Source organism: Dendrobates tinctorius, unplaced genomic scaffold (assembly GCF_039654945.1).
Source record: "Dendrobates tinctorius isolate UK_male_01 unplaced genomic scaffold, ASM3965494v1 ptg000138l, whole genome shotgun sequence".
NCBI classification, from domain to species: domain Eukaryota; kingdom Metazoa; phylum Chordata; class Amphibia; order Anura; family Dendrobatidae; genus Dendrobates; species Dendrobates tinctorius.
Window position 1 is genome coordinate 8,912,618 of NW_027361806.1, and position 20,121 is coordinate 8,932,738.

The 20,121-nt window shown below is 45.3% G+C and overlaps 2 protein-coding genes across 5 annotated transcripts in view; one reads left to right on the forward strand and one right to left on the reverse strand.

Moving 5' to 3' along the window:
• Positions 1-11,398, reverse strand: part of CFAP57 (cilia and flagella associated protein 57) — a 41,743-nt gene extending 30,345 nt beyond the window's left edge. For both annotated transcript variants that reach the window (XM_073544539.1, XM_073544538.1), the window contains exons 1-3: positions 11,273-11,398; positions 1,838-2,018; positions 137-453 (exon numbers count right to left, since the gene is read on the reverse strand). In XM_073544539.1, coding sequence (XP_073400640.1) covers positions 137-453; positions 1,838-1,994 — 474 coding nt within the window. In that variant the 5' untranslated portion in view covers positions 1,995-2,018; positions 11,273-11,398. The remainder of the gene's footprint in view (positions 1-136; positions 454-1,837; positions 2,019-11,272) is intronic.
• Positions 11,312-19,750, forward strand: EBNA1BP2 (EBNA1 binding protein 2). Of its 3 annotated transcripts, none has more exons than XM_073544541.1 (10): positions 11,312-11,466; positions 11,874-11,961; positions 12,185-12,268; positions 13,020-13,183; positions 13,796-13,919; positions 16,776-16,865; positions 16,967-17,042; positions 18,020-18,101; positions 18,922-19,093; positions 19,546-19,750. In XM_073544541.1, the coding sequence occupies exons 1-10, from the start codon at positions 11,408-11,410 to the stop codon at positions 19,594-19,596; spliced, it is 990 nt and encodes a 329-aa protein (XP_073400642.1). In that variant the 5' UTR covers positions 11,312-11,407; the 3' UTR covers positions 19,597-19,750. The 3 variants fall into 3 exon arrangements, with proteins under 3 accessions (XP_073400642.1, XP_073400643.1, XP_073400644.1); XM_073544542.1 differs by lacking the exon at positions 11,312-11,466 and adding an exon at positions 11,489-11,587; XM_073544543.1 differs by lacking the exon at positions 11,312-11,466 and adding an exon at positions 11,494-11,517.
• Positions 19,751-20,121: the final 371 nt, after the last annotated feature.

The following is a 20,121-nucleotide window of genomic DNA, read 5'->3' on the forward strand; positions in this document are numbered from 1 at the left end:
GCTCTCCAACTCCATTAAAGGTCCCGTGAATCCAATATAGGGAAGACCTCATACAATGTGAACCTAATGAATAGGAGTGTCGGGCTGCAGTGGAAGTGGACACATACTGAGCCAATCAGACAATTGGAACACTTACCTGGTAAATGGGGCTATTCTGATTGTCCGCCCTCACGGTCGCCATCACTTTTTGTTTCTCCCACATCCATAGGATGATCTGCCACTCGGGAGAACCCGACAGAGCCACCAGGTACTTGGAGTCTGGTGAGAATGCCAAGTTGACAAACTCGTGTGCGGTGAAGTCTGTAGCGCTTAGGACTTTGCGCTTCTTAAATGGCATGGACGCCAAATCATAGATGGTGATGGTAGCCTTGTCGGGGGTCTTCTCGGACATTGCGAGGTAACGGCGATTGGGGCTGATCGCTAACGCTTGCATACCATGACTTTTCTCTGAGCCTGAAGACGAGAAGATAAGAATGTCATAAATACACTTCTAAGCAAGAGAAACGAAAGGGTAAGTCCATAAACCACAATAGGGTGAAGGGGTCTCTGATGGGTGCTGGGCACCAACCCTAGTAGCCAAGTGAGGGTGAACTAGCACCAGGGTCAAGTTGTTTGCTCTCATCCGTGCAGTAGGAAGGAGGGTGACAAAGTATTGGATACTTCTAATGTACGTGTCCCTCGTGGATACATTTTTTAGCTTTCACTTAATATCTAATATCGTTATTCAAACTGATGAAATAACAGTAAATTTCTATGTGATAATACATAATCCGTGTCTCTATGACAACACTGTGAGACCCAGTGACCTGATGAAAGATGGGAGTCCCCTTTAATTGCACCTTAGTCTCTCTTGACTTCTGCGATCAACGGGTAAAATGAATGGGATGAGAGGTTCATTGGACGGACAACCCCTGCAGCAGGGTCACATGGGATGCCTGTGCAGGATGGAGACTAAAACCCAGGAAAGGCTGATGTGACTGATTAAAGGGGTTGTTCTTAGGCTAGGTTATTAATATAAGATTGGTGGGGGTCTGACACCTGGGATCAGGGGTCTGACAACCGGGACCACCTGTTTACAGTGTACAGAGCTGGAGCAGCACAGCCACATAAACTGTGTAGTGGCCATTCCCAGATATTGCATTTCAGCTCCATTCACTTCAATAGAAACTAAACAACATGACTGGAGAGCAATTACTGCACCGTGGTGCTCCAGCTCTGTAAGCTGTGTACTTCTGATGGGGGAGATTGTGGGGCTGCGAGAAAACAATGGGTTTGCAAGGTCTTTACCTAAACACTGGACATCCCCTTTAAAAGATTAAAAAAGCCACCTGAGTTTAGATGTTGTGTATACTTGTTATGGTTACTCCTACTATCCTGTGGATTTCCCCTTAGACTGTCCACCTAATCCTGCATCCCTTTCATGCTTGGTGGAGTCTCCCTTTATGAGCTCGGACTGGCGCTATGTGATGTTTCCTCGGACGGCGCTCGCCCTGATCTTATACTATGGAGCAGTGAAGACTGGAGATTATTTTGTCATGTTGAGTTGGCAGCACGCAGCAATTGGCAGCGGATCTCGGACTCCCCGCACCCATATAAGTCTGTGGGCGCGTGCAAAACATCGGAACCTCGGACATCGAAGTGCAGTACGATTACCGGCAATAGAGGAGACGGAGAAATTACTTTCTGTGATAGGATTCTCTCGTGCGAGAGGATCGGAGCCCGGAGCACTGACACTCGGCTTCCGCTCGCAGCAGAGTTTGAGCAGAGTGTCATTGGCACGAATACGACCCCGGCCTGACACTGGCGCGGACGACGCTGTGCCCTCAGAGGCCCCTACCTGGAATAAACTTCTGCCATTTCTGATCCACGTTATACTTTATACAGTTGTTTCCGGATGGGAAGATCACGTTTTGTTCATCGAAGTAACAGATGTTATTGGCGACTTTTGGCCGGAGACCAAAGATATAATGAGACTGAGCCACGATTACAGACATGTTGGAGGAGTGCGGAGCGTGAATCTGCAGATGAAAAAAACAGGAAGAAAATGATTATTATAATAGTCGAATTCCTGTAATCCCGTGTATTATGTATGGTCAGTGTAATGTCAGGTGTTATATGGCGGCACTCCGACTAGGAATAGGGCAGATTCAGAATCCGGCTGATTATCGGTAACTCGGAACTCACCAGATGCAGCCGTCCTGCTGATACTAATGACTGTGTGCACTTACTGGATCGTTACCCACGAGTGGAAGGACGGATCTGTGATCAACACAACACCTAAGTTTTTATCAATAACCTGTGGCTTAATTATTATTATTACTTATATAGCACCATTGATTCCATGGTGCTGTACATGAGAAGGGGTTACATACAGATTACAGATATCACTTACAGTAAACAAACTAACAATGACAGACTGATACAGAGGGGAGAGGACCCTGCCCTTTCGGGCTTACATGCTACAGAATGGTGGGGAAGGAGACAGTAGGTTGGTGGGTTGCAGCAGTTGCGGTGTTGGTTGAGGTGATATCACCGGTAGTGGTGAGAGAGAAGGAGGTAGCGGGGTCATTGCAGGCTGTAGGCTTTCTTGAAGAGGTGGGTTTTCAGGTTCTGTCTGAAGGATCCAAATGTGGTTTATAGTCGGACATGTTGGGGCAAAGAATTCCAGAGAATAGGGGCAATTTGTGAGAAGTCTTGGAGGCGGTTGGGTGAGGAGCGAATAAGTGTGGAGGAGAGAAGGAGGTCTTGGGAGGACCAGAGATTACGTGAGGGAAGGTATCGGGAGATTAGTTCAGAGACATATGGAGGAGACAGGTTATAGATGGCCTTGTAGGTCAGTATTAGTAATTTGAACTGGATACACTGAGGGAATGGGAGCCAGTGAAGAGATTTGCAGAGGGGAGAAGCGGAGGAGTAGCGAGGAAAGAGATGAATTAGTCGGGTGACAGAGTTAAGGATGGACTGGAGAGGCGCGAGGGTGTTAGCAGGGAGACCACAGAAAAGGATGTTGCAGTAGTCGAGGTGGGAGATGATGAGGGCATGCACAAGCATTTTAGTAGACTGAGGGTTGAGGAAAGGACGGATTCTGGAAATATTTTTGAGCTGGAGGCGACAGGAGGTAGAAAGAGCTTGGATGTGCGGTTTGAAGGACAGGGCAGAGTCAAAGGTTACTCCGAGGCAGCGGACTTCCGGTACTGGGGAAAGTGTGATGTCATTAATTTTTATAGCTAGGTCTGGTAAGGAAGATCTGAGAGATGGAGGAAAGATGATGAGTTCAGATTTGTCCACATTGAACTTGAGGGAGCGAGAGGAGAAGAAGGAGGATATGGCTGATAGACACTCTGGGATTCTGGACAGCAGAGAGGTGACGTCTGGGCCAGAGAGGTAGATCTGGGTGTCATCAGAATAAAGGTGGTAGTGGAATACGTGGGACTTTATGAGTTGCCCCAGACCAAGTGTATAGATTGAGAAGAGTAGGGGTCCTAAAACAGAGCCTTGGGGGACTCCAACAGAGAGAGGATGGGATGAGGAGGTGGTGTGGGAGTGGGAGACGCTGAATGTGCGATTGGAAAGGTATGAGGAGATCCAGGATAGGGTAAGGCCTTTGATGCCGAAGGAGGAGAGGATCTGTAGTAGGAGGCAGTGGTCAACTCTGTCGAATGCAGAGGGCAGGTCTAGAAGCAGGAGTATAGAGTATTGTCCATTTGATTTGGCTGTAAGTAGGTCGTTAGTAATTTTGGTCAGGGCTGTTTCAGTGGAGTGATGGGGGCGGAAACCAGATTGTAGATTGTCAAAGAGCAAGTTAGATGATAGGTGGGAGGAAAGTTCAGCATGGACGTGCTGTTCCAGGAGTTTGGAAGCGAATGGGAGCAACGAAATTGGGCGATAGCTGGACACAGTGGTTGGGTCGAGGGTTGGCTTTTTAAGGATAGGCGTGATTGTGGCATGTTTGAAAGCAGAAGGGAAGGTACCGGACGTTAGTGATAGGTTGAAGAGGTGGGTTACGGATGGGATAAGTGTGGTAGTGAGGTTGGAGAGGAGGTGGGATGGGATGGGGTCTAGTGCACAGGTTGTGAGGTGCGATTTGGAGAAGAGACGATTAAGCTCCCCTTCAGTGATGTTGGAGAGTGAGGTTATGGGGTTTGGGCATTGGTCTGGTATGCAAAGGGGTTGTGTTGGTTGAGTGATGAAGACTTGCCTTGTTTGGTCAATCATGTTTTTGAAGTGTGTGGCAAAGTCCTCGGCAGAGATGAGGGAGGTTGGAGGAGGCAGTGGTGGGCGGAGGAGGGAGTTAAAAGTTTTGAATAACTGTTTGGGGTTGTAAGATAGAGAAGATACAAGGGTTGTTTAGCAGAGGTGAGGGCAGATTTGAAATCGAGTGTTGCCTGTTTGAATGTGCGCCGCTCTGCAATCCTGGACACTTGCCGGAGCTTTTTAGTGGTGTTGTTGTGCCAGGGTTGTCTGTTGATACGTCGCATTATGCCATGAACGAGAGGGGCAACCATGTCAATAGCTGATGCGAGAGTGGCATTGTAGAAAGCAGTGGCACCGTCTGTGTCATGGAGTGAGGATATGGATGCCAGTGGTAGAATAGAGTCAGAGAGTGCGTGGGTGTCTAGGTGCGCAAGGTTTCTGCGGGGGTGCGCATGTTGCTGGACCTGGGTACCTGGTGAGGAGGACAGGGATGAGAAAGTGAGTAGATGGTGGTCAGATAGAGGGAGAGGGGAGGTGGTGAAGTTAGAAAGAGAGCAGAGACGGGTGAAGACCAGGTCTAATGTGTGTCTGTCTGTGTGGGTGGCTGAGGAGGACCACTGAGTAAGTCCAAAGGATGAAGTAAGGGACAGGAGTTTGGAGGCTGCTGACTGAAGGGTATCAGTGGGGATGTTGAAGTCACCCATGACGATAGTGGGGGTGTCAGTTGAAAGAAAATGAAGAAGCCAGGTAGAGAATTGGTCAATGAAGGCAGTGGTCGGGCCTGGAGGTCAGTATATGACGGCCACTTGGAGGTTGGAGGGAGAGTAGATGCGGACAGAGTGGACTTCAAAAGAGGGGATGATTAGGGAGGGAAGAGGTGGGATTGGGTTGAAGGTGCAGTTGGAAGAAAGGAGAAGACCCACTCCTCCACCGTGTCTGTTGCCAGGACGAGGAGTGTGGGTGAAGTGGAGGCCGCCGTAACACAGCACAGCAGGGGAGGCAGTGTCAGAGGATGTCAGCCATGTTTCTGTGAGGCCGAGGAACGCAAGATTGTGAGAGAGAAAGAGGTCATGAATCACATGGAGCTTATTGCAGATGGAGCGGGCATTCCAAAGTGCTCCCGAGAGAGGGAGCAGGGGGTTGGGTGTCAATGGCACAGGTTTTAAGTTGGAAAGATTGTGGTAGTTCTTATTAGATAGGGAGCGGTAGGAAGGGGAAGTAATGGGGGGTATGAGCTGTGGGGGTCCAGGATTGGGAGATATGTCGCCAGCAGTGAGGAGAAGCAGAGAAAGGGAGAGCAGATGGGAGAAGGAGATTAGGCAGCTTGTTTTATGTTTAATTCGGACAGATTTGAGATTGAGGAGCAGTTCAGCAGAGGAGGCCAGGTGGGGAGGAAAGAGGGAAGAGGAGATGATTATTTGGTTAGAGGGTGCTGGAGTTTGGGGATAGCGAAGAGTGAGGAATAAAGGAGCAAACACTGTGAGGGCATATGTAAACATGGTGAAGAAATAAGATAGGTTAAGAAAACCTAAAGGCCCCTTTACATTTAGTTCTAGACAGTTAAGGCCCCTTTACATTTAGTGATGCATCAGCGATCCCGACCACGATACAACCCGGTCAGGATCGCTGGTGCATTGCTAAATGATCGCTAGTGAGCTGCCACACTGGCAGATCTCACAGCGATGCAGCAGCGATACAGCGGTCGTTAAGTACTTTTCACATGCAGTGATCCTGACGTCCTCCCATCCGCGTCCACGCGTCGCTCGTCGGCGCCAGCAGGAAGCCCAGCAGGAAGCGCCCGACGAGAAATGGAGCTGCGCGATCTCGCGCGATCAGCAACAGACAGCGGGGGAGCCGTCCGGATGTAAGTATCACACATAGCGATATCGCTAGCGATATCGCTGCTGCGTCACCAAATCGGTGATGCTTTAGCGATATTGCTAGCGATATCGCTATTTGTAAAACCCCCTTAAGTCCAAGTAATAAGAAGGGCTTACTCAGCAGACATACCCAAAAGAGACAGGTAGATAGTGTGGGGTCCTGACTCCTGCCGAGACTAACTGCCGTAGTAATAACTGCATCTTCAAGATACTTTTGCTGCAGGGACACACGTGCCTGACCCGCACACGTAACCCCCTAGGCGGCATCTGAATATATAGGACTGAGTAGAGGATCAGGTGAGAGGGATTGTGGGAACTGATTTGGAATAAATTTCCAATTGCCTAGCACACCAGGGGATGTTAGACAATCAAAGGCACAGGGCCTGGCTACATCCATATGCTAGTAACACCTTTCACCTGATAACATCTCTACTTGCCCCAACAGGGCTATACAGCAGTAAGTATTGAGTTCAATGCAACAAATGAATTTAGCAAGCATTCAGTAGGCACTGTTATATACCATTAAATGAAAGGTTGCACTAGATGACAGCAAACAGGGATTGTAGCAGTAGCAGGAGCAGAGATTGTACCATTAAATGGTAAATTAATAAATTAATTAAATAATAAATAAATAATAATTAATAAATTAATTAAATAATAAATTAATTATAGCACCAGCATGGCAGACCCGGGAGACCTGGGGGTAACAGAGACCTACCGCCCCTTGTTGGATGCCGCCTTAGGCCACATTCACACAAAGTTTCATTGGGACATTTAAAATAGACAAGTTTTTCAAGTTGTCACCACTGTAGCAAATGTTCCGTCTTTGCAGTTTTTGAAGTTTTTCCTTTACTGGAGCTATTTTTAAGATTTTTATTTTACTCCTGAAGTGTTTTTTGCAGCCTCTTGAAAGGACAGTGCCTATTGGGGTAGATTCCATCAGGAGTTTTCTGATTGGACAGCGCCTGGTTGGGTCAGATTCCATCAAGAGTTTTCTGATTGGACAGCACCTGGTTGGAGCAGATCCATCAAGAGTTTTCTGATTGGACAGCGCCTGGTTGAGGCAGATTGCATCAAGAGATTTCTGATTGGACAGCAACTGATTGGATATAAACCAAGGAAAAAATACACGACCAAAATCCAAGTGTAATGAAAAAAATAGAAATTGTTTATTAGGGTATACAGATATAAGGGGAAGAGGAGCTACCCAAAAGGCAAATGTTGCAAAAACACACTCCTGGATCAATGTACACATTGATGAATATCATAGGGGATGAAGGCAATGAAAACGACAATAGTAGTCACAAATACAATGGGGTGCAAGAACATCATTATAATATAATTGATGCTGCAAATAATAAAGTAAACACCAAAAGCCCAAATGAAGGGCTATATATAAAATGTTGGTAACATCCCCATTGACATGCCATCCCTCAAAAGATAGAATGTGCAAAAGAAGGCAACCGCTCCCTAATTGGTTAAATGTAGTACCGATTTACCTAAAATAATGGTGGGGGCAGGAGCCAGATCCCACAGCGTCACCGACGCGCGTTTCGGCTTAGAAGCCTTTTTTAAGGCGCGCCCCTTGAAACGCGCGAAATTCAAGTCTCCAGGTCCAGATGAATTACACCCCAGAGTACTGAAGGAGATAGCAGAAGAAATTTTTGAACCCCTCTCCATAATCTTTGAAAGTTCTTGGAGAACAGGAGAAGTGCCAGAAGACTGGAGAAGAGCAAATGTTGTTCCTATCTTCAAAAAGGGGAAGAAGGTGGACCCAGGCAACTATAGGCCGGTGAGTCTGACTTCTATACCAGGAAAGATCTTTGAACAAATTATTAAACAACATGTATGTCAGTACCTGGATAAGAATGAAGTGATTAAACAGAGTCAGCATGGGTTTGTAACTAATAAGTCATGTCAGACTAATTTAATTTCCTTCTATGACAGAATCACTGATTGGGTGGATCAAGGAAATGCTGTAGATATAGTATATCTTGACTTCAGCAAAGCATTTGACAAAGTCTCTCATACAATCCTTATTGAAAAAATGACTAAGTATGGAATGGACAAGGCAACTGTTAGGTGGATTCATAACTGGCTTAGTGATCGGACCCAAAGAGTGGTCGTAAATGGCTGCACATCCAGTTGGAAGAATGTCTCAAGTGGGGTACCACAGGGCTCTGTCCTGGGCCCTGTATTGTTCAACATCTTTATCAACGATTTAGATGAAGGAATTGAGGGTAAACTGATTAAATTTGCTGATGACACAAAGCTAGGAGGGATAGCTAATACTAGAGAAGAGAGAGAGAGGATTCAAAAAGATTTAAATAAACTGGAGAAGAGGGCAGCAACTAACAGAATGGTTTTTAACAGGGAGAAATGCAAAGTACTACATCTGGGCAATAAAAATGAAAAAAGCATATATAGAATGGGAGGAATAGGGCTAAGTGACAGCACATGTGAAAAAGACTTGGGTATACTAATAGATCACAGACTGAATATGAGTCAACAGTGTGATGCAGCAGCAAAAAAGGCAATTCTAGGATGTATTAGCAGAAGCATACAGTCTAGATCACGTGAAGTCATTATTTCCCTCTACTCCTCTTTGGTCAGACCTCATCTGGAATATTGTGTCCAGTTTTGGGCACCACATTTTAAAAAAGACATCAACAAACTGGAGCAAGTTCAGAAAAGAGCGACCAGAATGGTGACCGGTCTGCAAACCCTGTCTTATGAGGAAAGGTTGCAGGATTTGGGAATGTTTAGCTTGCAAAAGAGAAGACTGAGAGGAGACTTAATAGCTGTCTACAAATATCTAAAGGGCTGTCACATTGTAGAAGGATCAACTTTATTCTCATTTGCACAAGGAAAGACTAGAAGCAATGGGATGAAACTGAATGGGAGGAGACACAGATTAGATATTAGAAAAAACTTTTTGACAGTTAGAGTGATCAATGAGTGGAACAGGCTGCCACGAGAAGTGGTGAGTTCTCCTTCAATGGAAGTCTTCAAACAGAGGCTGGACAGACATCTGACTGGGATGATTTAGCGAATCCTGCTTTGAGCAGGGGGTTGGACCAGATGGCCCAGGAGGTTCCTTCCAACTCTACGATTCTATGATTCTATGTTCTTGCACCCCATTGTATTTGTGACTACTAATGTCTTTATCATTGCCTTCATCCCCTATGATATTCATCAATGTGTACATTGATCCAGGAGTGTCTTTTTGCAACATTTGCCTTTTGGGTAGCTCCCCTTCCCCTTATATCTGTATACCCTAATAAACATTTTCTATTTTTTTCATTACACTTGGATTTTGATCGTGTATTTTTTCCTTGGTTTATATTATGACATGTGATTTTTCCCGTAATTGGTCCTTTTTTATTGTTTCCACTGGTAAAATTGAGCATTCCCCTTTGGGTATGTTTGTGTGATGTATTTCACAAGCCATTCAAGCAACTGATTGGAGTAGATTCCATCAAGAGTTTTCTGACTGGACAGTGCCTGGTTGTAGCAGATTCCATCAAGAGTTTTCTGATAGGACAGCAACTGGTTTGGGCAGATTCCATCAAGAGTTTTCTGATTGGACAGTGCCTGGTTGGAGTAGATTCCATCAAGAGTTTTCTGACTGGACAGTGCCTGGTTGAGGCAGATTGCATCAAGAGTTTTCTGACTGGACAGTGCCTGGTTGAGGCAGATTGCATCAAGAGTTTTCTGACTGGTCAGTGCCTGGTTGAGGCAGATTGCATCAAGAGTTTTCTGACTGGACAGTGCCTGGTTGAGGCAGATTGCATCAAGAGTTTTCTGACTGGACAGTGCCTGGTTGAGGCAGATTGCATCAAGAGTTTTCTGACTGGACAGTGCCTGGTTGAGGCAGATTGCATCAAGAGTTTTCTGACTGGTCAGTGCCTGGTTGAGGCAGATTGCATCAAGAGTTTTCTGACTGGTCAGTGCCTGGTTGAGGCAGATTGCATCAAGAGTTTTCTGACTGGACAGTGCCTGGTTGAGGCAGATTGCATCAAGAGTTTTCTGACTGGACAGTGCCTGGTTGAGGCAGATTGCATCAAGAGTTTTCTGACTGGTCAGTGCCTGGTTGAGGCAGATTCCATCAAGAGTTTTCTGACTGGACAGTGCCTGGTTGAGGCAGATTGCATCAAGAGTTTTCTGACTGGACAGTGCCTGGTTGAGGCAGATTGCATCAAGAGTTTTCTGACTGGACAGTGCCTGGTTGAGGCAGATTGCATCAAGAGTTTTCTGACTGGACAGTGCCTGGTTGAGGCAGATTGCATCAAGAGTTTTCTGACTGGTCAGTGCCTGGTTGGAGTAGATTCCATCAAGAGTTTTCTGACTGGTCAGTGCCTGGTTGAGGGAGATTCCATCAAGTTTTCTGATTGGACAGCACCTGGTTGGAGTAGATTCCATCAAGAGTTTTCTGATTGCACAGCAACTGGTTGGAGTAGAGTCCATCAGGAGTTTTCTGATTGGACAGCAACTGGTTGGAGTAGAGTCCATCAGGAGTTTTCTGATTGGACAGCGCCTGGTTGGAGCAGATTCCATTAGTACCTGCTACATAGAAGTAACATGTATTCTTGCTTTTTCAACCAGGAGTTTCTCAAAACCACTTCAAGTAAAAAACTAAAAGAAACTCATATGAACAGCAAAGTGGATGATTGACCACAGACATGAACAGGAAGAGTTTTTCAAACATTTCTGAACTGATTTTTAAGTTTTTTGAAAAAAGCTTCTAAAAAAACCTCAGCGGTGACACAACCTCGGGCTACGGTCACACGGAGCTTTCCGAGCTTTGTTTTTTTTTTCAGAGAATCTTCTCTTCCAGAAACCGCTTAAAACACTTCGTTCTGTGGGCAGTCCGTCCTGACGTTCATAAGAGTTTCTTATATTTGGACACAAAGTGCGCGGCGCTTCTCTGACGGACGACGCTCCAAACCAAGTGACGTCCAAACAGAAAGCGGCAAAAAAACAACAACAAAAAGACACTTTAGGAAGAAAAAAACTTCCAAAACTGCATCAGAAATGGATAGACCCCCAGAAAGGAGGGTTTTCTGAAGCGGTTTTGCACCCGGGAGGCTCCACACACCTGTATATATGGATACACATATTTAACCCCTTAGCTTCATCTCCTCCTCATCTCCCTCCATACAGAGATATAACCCAGCAGGACCGCGCACTGCACTCACCCGGCTCCGCTCACTGTGTACCACTAGTTACCATAGCGACAGGACGCTCCGGCCGCATAGAACGCTGGGCTGGCCGCGGAGGATGACGGGATATGTAGTTCCGGCTGTGCGTCTCCAGCAGCTCCAGTCGCAGAAATGATGACGTCAGCGGATGTGAGACTGGGAAAACTTCCGGGAGTCTCCACGTGTGAACGGTGGGTGCAGTGTGCGGCGGATTCTGCTTCTGAGGACGGGGGGAGATAGAGGTTTTGTTTGGGTGCTGGTGGGTCCGGGGGGCTCAGGCACTGGAGTCTTCGGGGAGTCATTCACTCTGACGTATGTCTTGGTTGTACAGTAGTGAGTAGTATGGCTTTACAGCAGGTGTCCATCAGCGCAGTCTCGTAGCCTGATGGTGGTTGTAGTTCCTGGGCTGACATTTTGTGATTGGTGCAGCATTTCTGGGGTTAGTGACATGTCCAGGATCATCATCATGATGAGGGGGCAGAGCAGGCCTGTCTTTCACTCTGGGGGGGGTCACTTACTTTCGCACTGTAACATCACAGATTTCCATCGCTGTAGATTTTGCTGACAATTTGACCGAATCTGTTGTGATTGTTCATAGGAGACGAGCCGCCATGCTGGAGCACGATGAGGACAGCGCCTCGGATCCTGACTCAGACCAGGACCCTTCGGAACTGACAGATAAAGAGGTGCAGTCCTGTGACGGTGATGGGGTTATACAGCGTGCTCCCTACTCTCTTATTTTCATTCTTGGGATCACTGAAAAAGAGGGGTGGGGGGACAGATCAGACCCCCAGTGATCATGAGATATTGGGAATAACTTGTGAATGCTAAAATCTTCATCAACCAGATCTTAGAAAATTTCGAATGTGTTATTACATATGTGGTCACTTTCCTCTATTCTTCTTGTAGCTGCAAGAAGCCTTCATTCAGGGGAAGCTGAAACCTGGATTAAATATAGTACTGGACGAAAAGAAGAAGCCGCCTAATGATGTGGTGAGTGCAGGTACAAATCCATCCAGAGCTAGAGGCATCTGCACTGAGGACAATTTACTGTAATTACCTGTATTTACTTACGTATCTGTAATTTACTTCCACTAAAATAAACAACTGCTCCTTTAAAGCCAAAGTCAAAGCTAAATAAAAATCAAGTCTTTGCATATCACATAATGCGGTTTCTAAGTTACATCACATATTTTAATTCAGAGCTGCACTCACTATTCTGCTCGTGCAGTCACTGTGTACATACATTACATTACTGATCCTGAGTTACATCCTGTATTATACCCCAGAGCTGCACTCACTATTCTGCTGGTGCAATCACTGTGTACATACATTACATTACTGATCCTGTACTCATCCTGAGTTACATCCTGTATTATACCCCAGAGCTGCACTCACTATTCTGCTGGTGCAGTCACTGTGTACATACATCACATTACTGATCCTGAATTACATCCTATATTACTCCAGAGCTGAAATCACCAGTCTGCTGGTGTAGTCACTGTGTACATACATTACAGTACTGATCCTGAGTTACATCCTGTATTATATTTCAGAGCTGCACTCACTATTCTGCTGGTGCAGTCACTGTACATACATTACTGATCCTGAGTTATATGCTGTATTATCCTCCAGAGCTGCACTCACTATTCTGCTAGTTTTTGTCAAGTTTCTGTGATTTTGTCAGCAGGTGCGCACTAGCATTCTGGAGTCATCTGTGTAATAATGTCTATTTTTGATTCAGAATGGCCTGAAGCAAAGTCTGAAGGATCTGAAGAAAAACCTGTCCTGGGTGGAGCGTCTGGATGTGACTACGGCCCCCGTACCAGACCAGACACTGCAGAAGAGGGATGAGACACAAGACACTGATCTGGACGCAGAGGATGATTTCAAAAGAGAGATGAGCTTGTAAGTGATCTCTGACGGTGGTGAGTGATGGGAACTGGTCGCGTGTCTGGATGCGGATGGACTTTAGAGTAGAGATTCACAATTCAGCTGAAACAGCAAGCCAATCTACATAGACACCCCTAACGTCATAGCTGAGTACTAACAGTGTAGGAGACAGACTATTTTTGTCAGATAAGTGGTGTAAAGAATGTAAACCGACAGACACTGGATGGCGTAGGGGACATCGGGAGATTACAGCTGAAGTGCAGCTCTGGGGTATAATACAGGATGTAACTCAGGATCTGTAATGTATGTGCACAGTGACTGCACAAGCAGAATAGTGAGTGCAGCTCTGGGGTATAATACAGGATGTAACTGAGGATCTGTAATGTAATGTACACAGTGACTGCACCAGCAGAATAGCGAGTGCAGCTCTGGGGTATAATACTGGATGTAACTCAGGATCAGTAATGTATGTAAACAGTGACTGCACCAGCAGAATAGTGAGTGCAGCTCTGGGGTATAATACAGGATGTATTTCAGGATCAGTAATGTAATGTGCACAATGACTGCTCCGGCAGTATAGTGAGTGCATCTTCTGTTGTAATTTCTTTGTATAATTTTTGTCCTCAGTTACCGCCAGGCTCAGGCTGCAGTTCTCTTCGCTTTGCCTCGTCTTCAACAGCTGAAAGTGTCTACAAAACGACCTGAAGATTATTTTGCGGAGATGGCCAAAACTGACCAACACATGCAGAAGGTTAGTGGATTCCCTAAAACAGTGTAAGCAGATTCTGCTCTTGCATTTGTGAAGTTTCCTAGAGTTTTTCTTTTGCTTTCTGTGTATAAATCAGAGCATAATGGAAGCTTCCACAACAGTCCTTTACACTTTGCGTTCAATTCTTCATAGTTTTCAATATTTCTGCTTGCTGTAAGGGAATGGCAAATAATTAATTTACATCCTGAGGACGAGACACACAGGTACTTGGCTCATTGTTGTCCAGGCATTGGTGCTCTCCTTTATAACAAGCTGCGACCTGGCTAATAATTTGGAAGTAAATCCCTGACTGCAATTGGAGATACTGACAATCGTAAGGTTTACCATTATATTTACCGAGATTTGTTTGCTCAAAAGAGAAAATCTCTAGAAATGACGTGGTGGTGGTGGTGAGGATGTTGTAATGTCCTGTGTTCATGACAAGGAATAGGTGATGTTTACATTTAATGGAGACCTATTTAATTTTCTCCTACGCCTCATTGGGGGACACAGGTACCGTGGGTGTTATGCTGCCTGCCACTAGGAGGACACCAAGTAAACCAGAAAAAAAGTTAACTCCTCCCCTGCAGTATACACCCTCTCGCTGGATGAGATTTCTCCAGTTCTTGCTTAGTGTCTGTAGGAGGCACTTGGGTTTGGTTTTTGACCCCCACCGGTTTTTATTTTATTTTTGATTTTTTAGGAGACCTATTTAATTTTTTTTTACTATGGGTCTAAAGGTACTGTCACACTTAGCGATGCACCAGCGATCCCGACCAGCGATATGACGCGGTCAGGATCGCTGGTGCATCGCTAAGTGGTCGCTAGTGAGCTGCCACACAGGCAGATCTCACCAGCGACATCGCTGGGGACGGGGATCACTACTCACCTGTCAGACGAGGCGATCCTGCGTCCTCCCGCTCGCGTCCACGCGTCGCTCGTCTCCACAGCAGGAAGCTGACGACGAGAAACGGTCCAGGATGTTCTCGCGCGATCAGCGATAACCAACGGGGGAGCGGTCGGAGATAAGTATCAGACATAGCGATATCGCTTAGTATGACAGGCCCTTAAGAACAGGCAGTTAGTTACTCCATACCTATCTGTTGTGCCCTTCCCCGATTTCTAGGGCAGCACGATGGCTCAGTGGTTAGCACTGCAGCCTTGCAGCGATGGAGTCCTGGGTTCGAATTCCACCAAGGACAACATCTGCAAGGAATCGTAGAGTTGGAAGGGACCTCCTGGGCCATCTGGTCCAACCCCCTGCTCAAAGCAGGATTCGCTAAATCATCCCAGTCAGATGTCTGTCCAGCCTGTTTGAAGACTTCCATTGAAGGAGAACTCACCACTTCTCATGGCAGCCTGTTCCACTCATTGATCACTCTAACTGTCAAAAAGTTTTTTCTAATATCTAATCTGTGTCTCCTCCCATTCAGTTTCATCCCATTGCTTCTAGTCTTTCCTTGTGCAAATGAGAATAAAGTTGATCCTTCTACAATGTGACAGCCCTTTAGATATTTGTAGACAGCTATTAAGTCTCCTCTCAGTCTTCTCTTTTGCAAACTAAACATTCCCAAATCCTGCAACCTTTCCTCATAAGACAGGGTTTGCAGACCGGTCACCATTCTGGTCGCTCTTTTCTGAACTTGCTCCAGTTTGTTGATGTCATTTTTAAAATGTGGTGCCCAAAACTGGACACAATATTCCAGATGAGGTCTGACCAAAGAGGAGTAGAGGGAAATAATGACTTCACATGATCTAGACTGTATGCTTCTGTTAATACATCCTAGAATTGCATTTGCCTTTTTTGCTGCTGCATCACACTGTTGACTCATATTCAGTCTGTGATCTATTAGTATACCCAAGTCTTTTTCACATGTGCTGTCACTTAGCCCTATTCCTCCCATTCTATATATGCTTTTTTCATTTTTATTGCCCAGATGTAGTACTTTGCATTTCTCCCTGTTAAAAACCATTCTGTTAGTTGCTGCCCACTTCTCCAGTTTATTTAAATCTTTTTGAATCCTCTCTCTCTCTTCTCTAGTATTAGCTATCCCTCCTAGCTTTGTGTCATCAGCAAATTTAATCAGTTTACCCTCAATTCCTTCATCTAAATCGTTGATAAAGATTATGTTTATGTTCTCCCCGTGTTTGCGTGGGTTTCCTCCGGGTACTCCGGTTTCCTCCCACATTCCAAAGACATACTGATAGGGAATTTAGATTGTGAGCCCCATTGGAGACAGTGATGATAATGTGAGCAAACTGTAAAGCGCTGCGGAATATGTTAGCACTATATAAAAATAAATATTATTATTATTAAGCTGTCAGAGTGCGCCTGCCTGCGACTTCAGCGAATGTCACATTGACAGAGGCTTTTCATCTGCTCTGTTGACATTGTGTGACTGCTGATGTCATGCTGATAAGCAGCAGGGAGCTGGCTGTCAAACTGTGGGGTGCTGGCTGTCAATCAGCATTATGCTGGTTGTCAATCAGCATGGTGCCAGAAGCCAAGTCCTGGGGACACAGCAGCCCAGAAGAAGAGCTGCTCTGTTGACGTGGAGGAGCTGAATCGCAGATAGGAGAAGTGGGTGACCATTCTGAGCCAACCCCGGGTAGAAAAAAAATAAATAAAAAATTAAAATGGTCCTTAACAACCCCTTTAAGATTTTGTGCCTTCTTGACATAACACCCCCTTTTTATTCTGGAAAACGGTAGTGGCTGAGATCAAAATTTAACCTGTAGAAATCGCATGCTTTCTTATGGAAATGAGAGACTTGATTTCAGAACAGATTCATTCTATTGCTCTGTTATCAGCCACTTCAGATTTTTTTTTTTTTATATCTCTTTCCCTTTGTTTTCTAGGTCAGGAAGAAACTTCAAACCAAACAGATCTCAATGGAGAAATCTGAAAAAGCCAAACAACTGCGAGCTCTGCGGAAGTATGGGAAGAAGGTGTGTGCCCGGGTGTCTGGCTGTCATTGAGGCTTTGGTGTCCGTGCACACATGTCTGACATTCTGCTGCTCATACTCTTATTTGCTGCTATCATCTGTAGGTGCAAGTTGAAGTCTTACAAAAGAGACAGAAGGAGAAATCCAACATGATGCATCAGATCAAAAAGTATCAGAAAGGTAAAGATCAGTGCGGACACAGTATGTGCACGAAGTGTCTGATAGATGCGGTCCCGGTGGTGTGACCTCAATGGGGCCCTGAGTCACACAGCAGGGCATTCACGCCACTGTGTCTTTAGAAGTGGAATCACAAGTGCTCATCTACTCTGAGGTCTATTACTGTGCTTTGCTCACTCACATTCATAGACTTCTATGGGCTCCATTGACAACCCAAGCTTCCAAAGTAACGCCTGTCTTTTGAGCAAAGGCAATATAGAATGAGATTGGGGAGAGCATGCTCTGGTTTTGGATCTCCCACTGACGTAAATGGAGAAAGCGCGTTTGCACCACCACCTCTTCCTTCTTAATAGTGCAAGGCTGGGTGTCTCTGTAGATATGCCAGCAATGTCTGAGATGGAAGCACTGCTTTTTCATTGTTGACCTATCCCTTAGGATAGGTCATCGATGTCTGATCGGTCGGGGTCTGACACCCAGCACCTCCGCTGATCAGCTGTCCTCGTTTCTTCTAGTAGTGCCTGCGCCTGGGTACCACACATCCACCTGCCATTCAAATCAATGAGGCAAATGTGCAGTACCCTGCCGCGGCCATTACCAAAAGACTGAGCAGCTCCGCAATCGAGCAGTTGCGGCTCCTGACTTTTGGACAGCTGATTGGCGGGGATGCTGGGTGTCGGACCCTGACTAATCATTGACCTATCCTAAGGGATGGGTCAACAATGAAAAAGTAGACTCTCTTAAGTCTATTGCTGGCTGTATAAATCTGTGTGTAGTGAGCTCCCCCTAGTGTTGACTGTATAAATCTGTATGTAGTGAGCTCCCGCTAGTGGTGTCGATATAAATCTGTATGTAGTGATCTCCCCCTAGTGGTGGCTGCAGGCACAACATTTTTTTAAATGAATGTATTCAGAATGTCCAAAAAAATATAAAGTTGTGTACTTCATTACTGCAGATCCTTGACATTTTATTTAATTTTCAAGGTCTTTCTGATAAGCTGGATTTTCTAGAGGGTGATCAGCATCAACAGAAATCTGATGGAGTACAACGGAAGGGTAAAAAAGGGTGAGTGTCCCTAGACCGAACAGAAATATCTGCAAGTTGTAATCAGTCTACTTGTGGCGCCTCAGTAATTTGCAGCCTTTGCTGCTACATCTGTTGACTAAACCAACGAGAAAAAGAAAATGAGCAAACGTAAAATCCATTACACCACGTCATGGTGACACCATTTGGAACAGTCCTAACCTCTAGCATTAAAACCCTAACATGTGTCTAATGCTGCATTTGTGAAGAAGGACCGAGGCCCCGACTAAATGACACCCAGCAGTAAGCTGGAGATTGTTTAAAAAGCTCGGCACGGCTGGGTGTCTATTAGTCCTGGTCTCGGTCCTTCTCAGCCCTTATTCACTCATGCGTCATTAGACACATGGTATGGTTTAAATACTAGAGGTAAGGTCCTGAGTAGGGTCACCGTGACGTGGTGTGATGGCTTTTACGTTTTTTGTTTTTTTTTAAATGTTAGTCAAGTACCTTTAAATTATTTTACTGCACTGTTGCTATTTATTTACTGTGGGATATTTGCTCATTTTGTTTTTCTCTTGGGTTTTGTCTGTTTAGGAGCCAGTGTGTACATGCACTTACATGCTGCATACACACCAACCTACATTCCCGTTCATTGCTTTTGCTTTCTATCTGTTGGGTGACTATAGCTTCCAATTTTCTGGCATTTCTGGTTTTACAGAGGCTAATGAGCCACAGGTGGCAGATCAATGGGGATTCTGGTCTAGATATTTTGCCCCTTGTTAGGTACTTGTAGTCTCACATAATACATAGCATTGTCTTTGTGTAAAACTAATGGATTACCTTTGTTTTCTCTTGCACAAAGACCGAACGCCAAGAGAAAATACAAAGACCAAAAATTTGGATTTGGAGGAAGGAAAAAAGGATCAAAGATGAACACAAAGGAAAGTGTTAATGATGTTTCCGGTTTCCGCGCAAAAGTAGCACATGGCCGAGGCGCCAAAAGACCCGGGAAGAAGGGAGGCAAGAACGCAAATGTAAGTGAAGGAACCTACAGAGCAGACACAGAGCAGACACCATAGATATATCATACAGTATATTACACTCCAGAGCTGCACTCACTATTCTGCTGGTACAGTCACTGTGTACATACATTACATTACTGATCCTGAGTTACATCCTGTATTATACCCCAGAGCTGCACTCACTGTGTACATACATTACATTACATTACTGATCCTGAGTTACATCCTGTATTATACCCCAGAGCTGCACTCACTATTCTGCTGGTGCAGTCACTGTGTACATACATTACTTATCCTGTACTGATCTGGCGTTACATCCTGTATTGTATTCTAGAGTGGCTGCGGGGCTTTTCTTACCCCACATAATGTATAATGGTCACCTATGGTTTAACTCTTTATATGCTGCAGAACTTCACTACAATAAACATGATTATTCATTTTTTTTATTTTGTCTTTTTATGCAGAAGAGACCGGGTAAGAAGGTTCGGCAGAAGATGAAGAATAAGGGACGATGAGACTGATGTGCTGATTTAGGACATTGTCATGCTGCCGATCTCCTTTTGGTGGAGCTCTATATTCTCAGACTTTCTCTTGGCGGCGTTTACAGCGCCTGGTCGCTCCTGTTATGCCATTTTTATAGATTAAATTTTATGATTCTATTAAATATGACTAGTAGGATCTAGAGCTGCTTTACTGTAAATTCGGCTGGAACACTGAGGGCGAACACTGGAGCTGGTCTACGTATCGCTGGTACTGGTGAGCAAGGCTGAGTGCTTTGTGAGCAAGTTTAAGATGATGCTGTTCTTCCTCCCTTCTTTATATTGCAGGTTTTTCCACATTCTCTTAATTAAAGAGATCCTATTCTCAGTAAGTGGAGAATTGTTAGGATAAGGATCGCTGGAAGTCTGATCAGTTTAGGGACTTCCAAGGATCCTGAAAATGAAAGGGGGGGCTTTAAGTGAAATCAACAGGATCCAGATCCCTCCACAGCCTGACAGCCTGGAGAGAGAGGCTGCAGTAGTTGCTAGTAATCATGTATC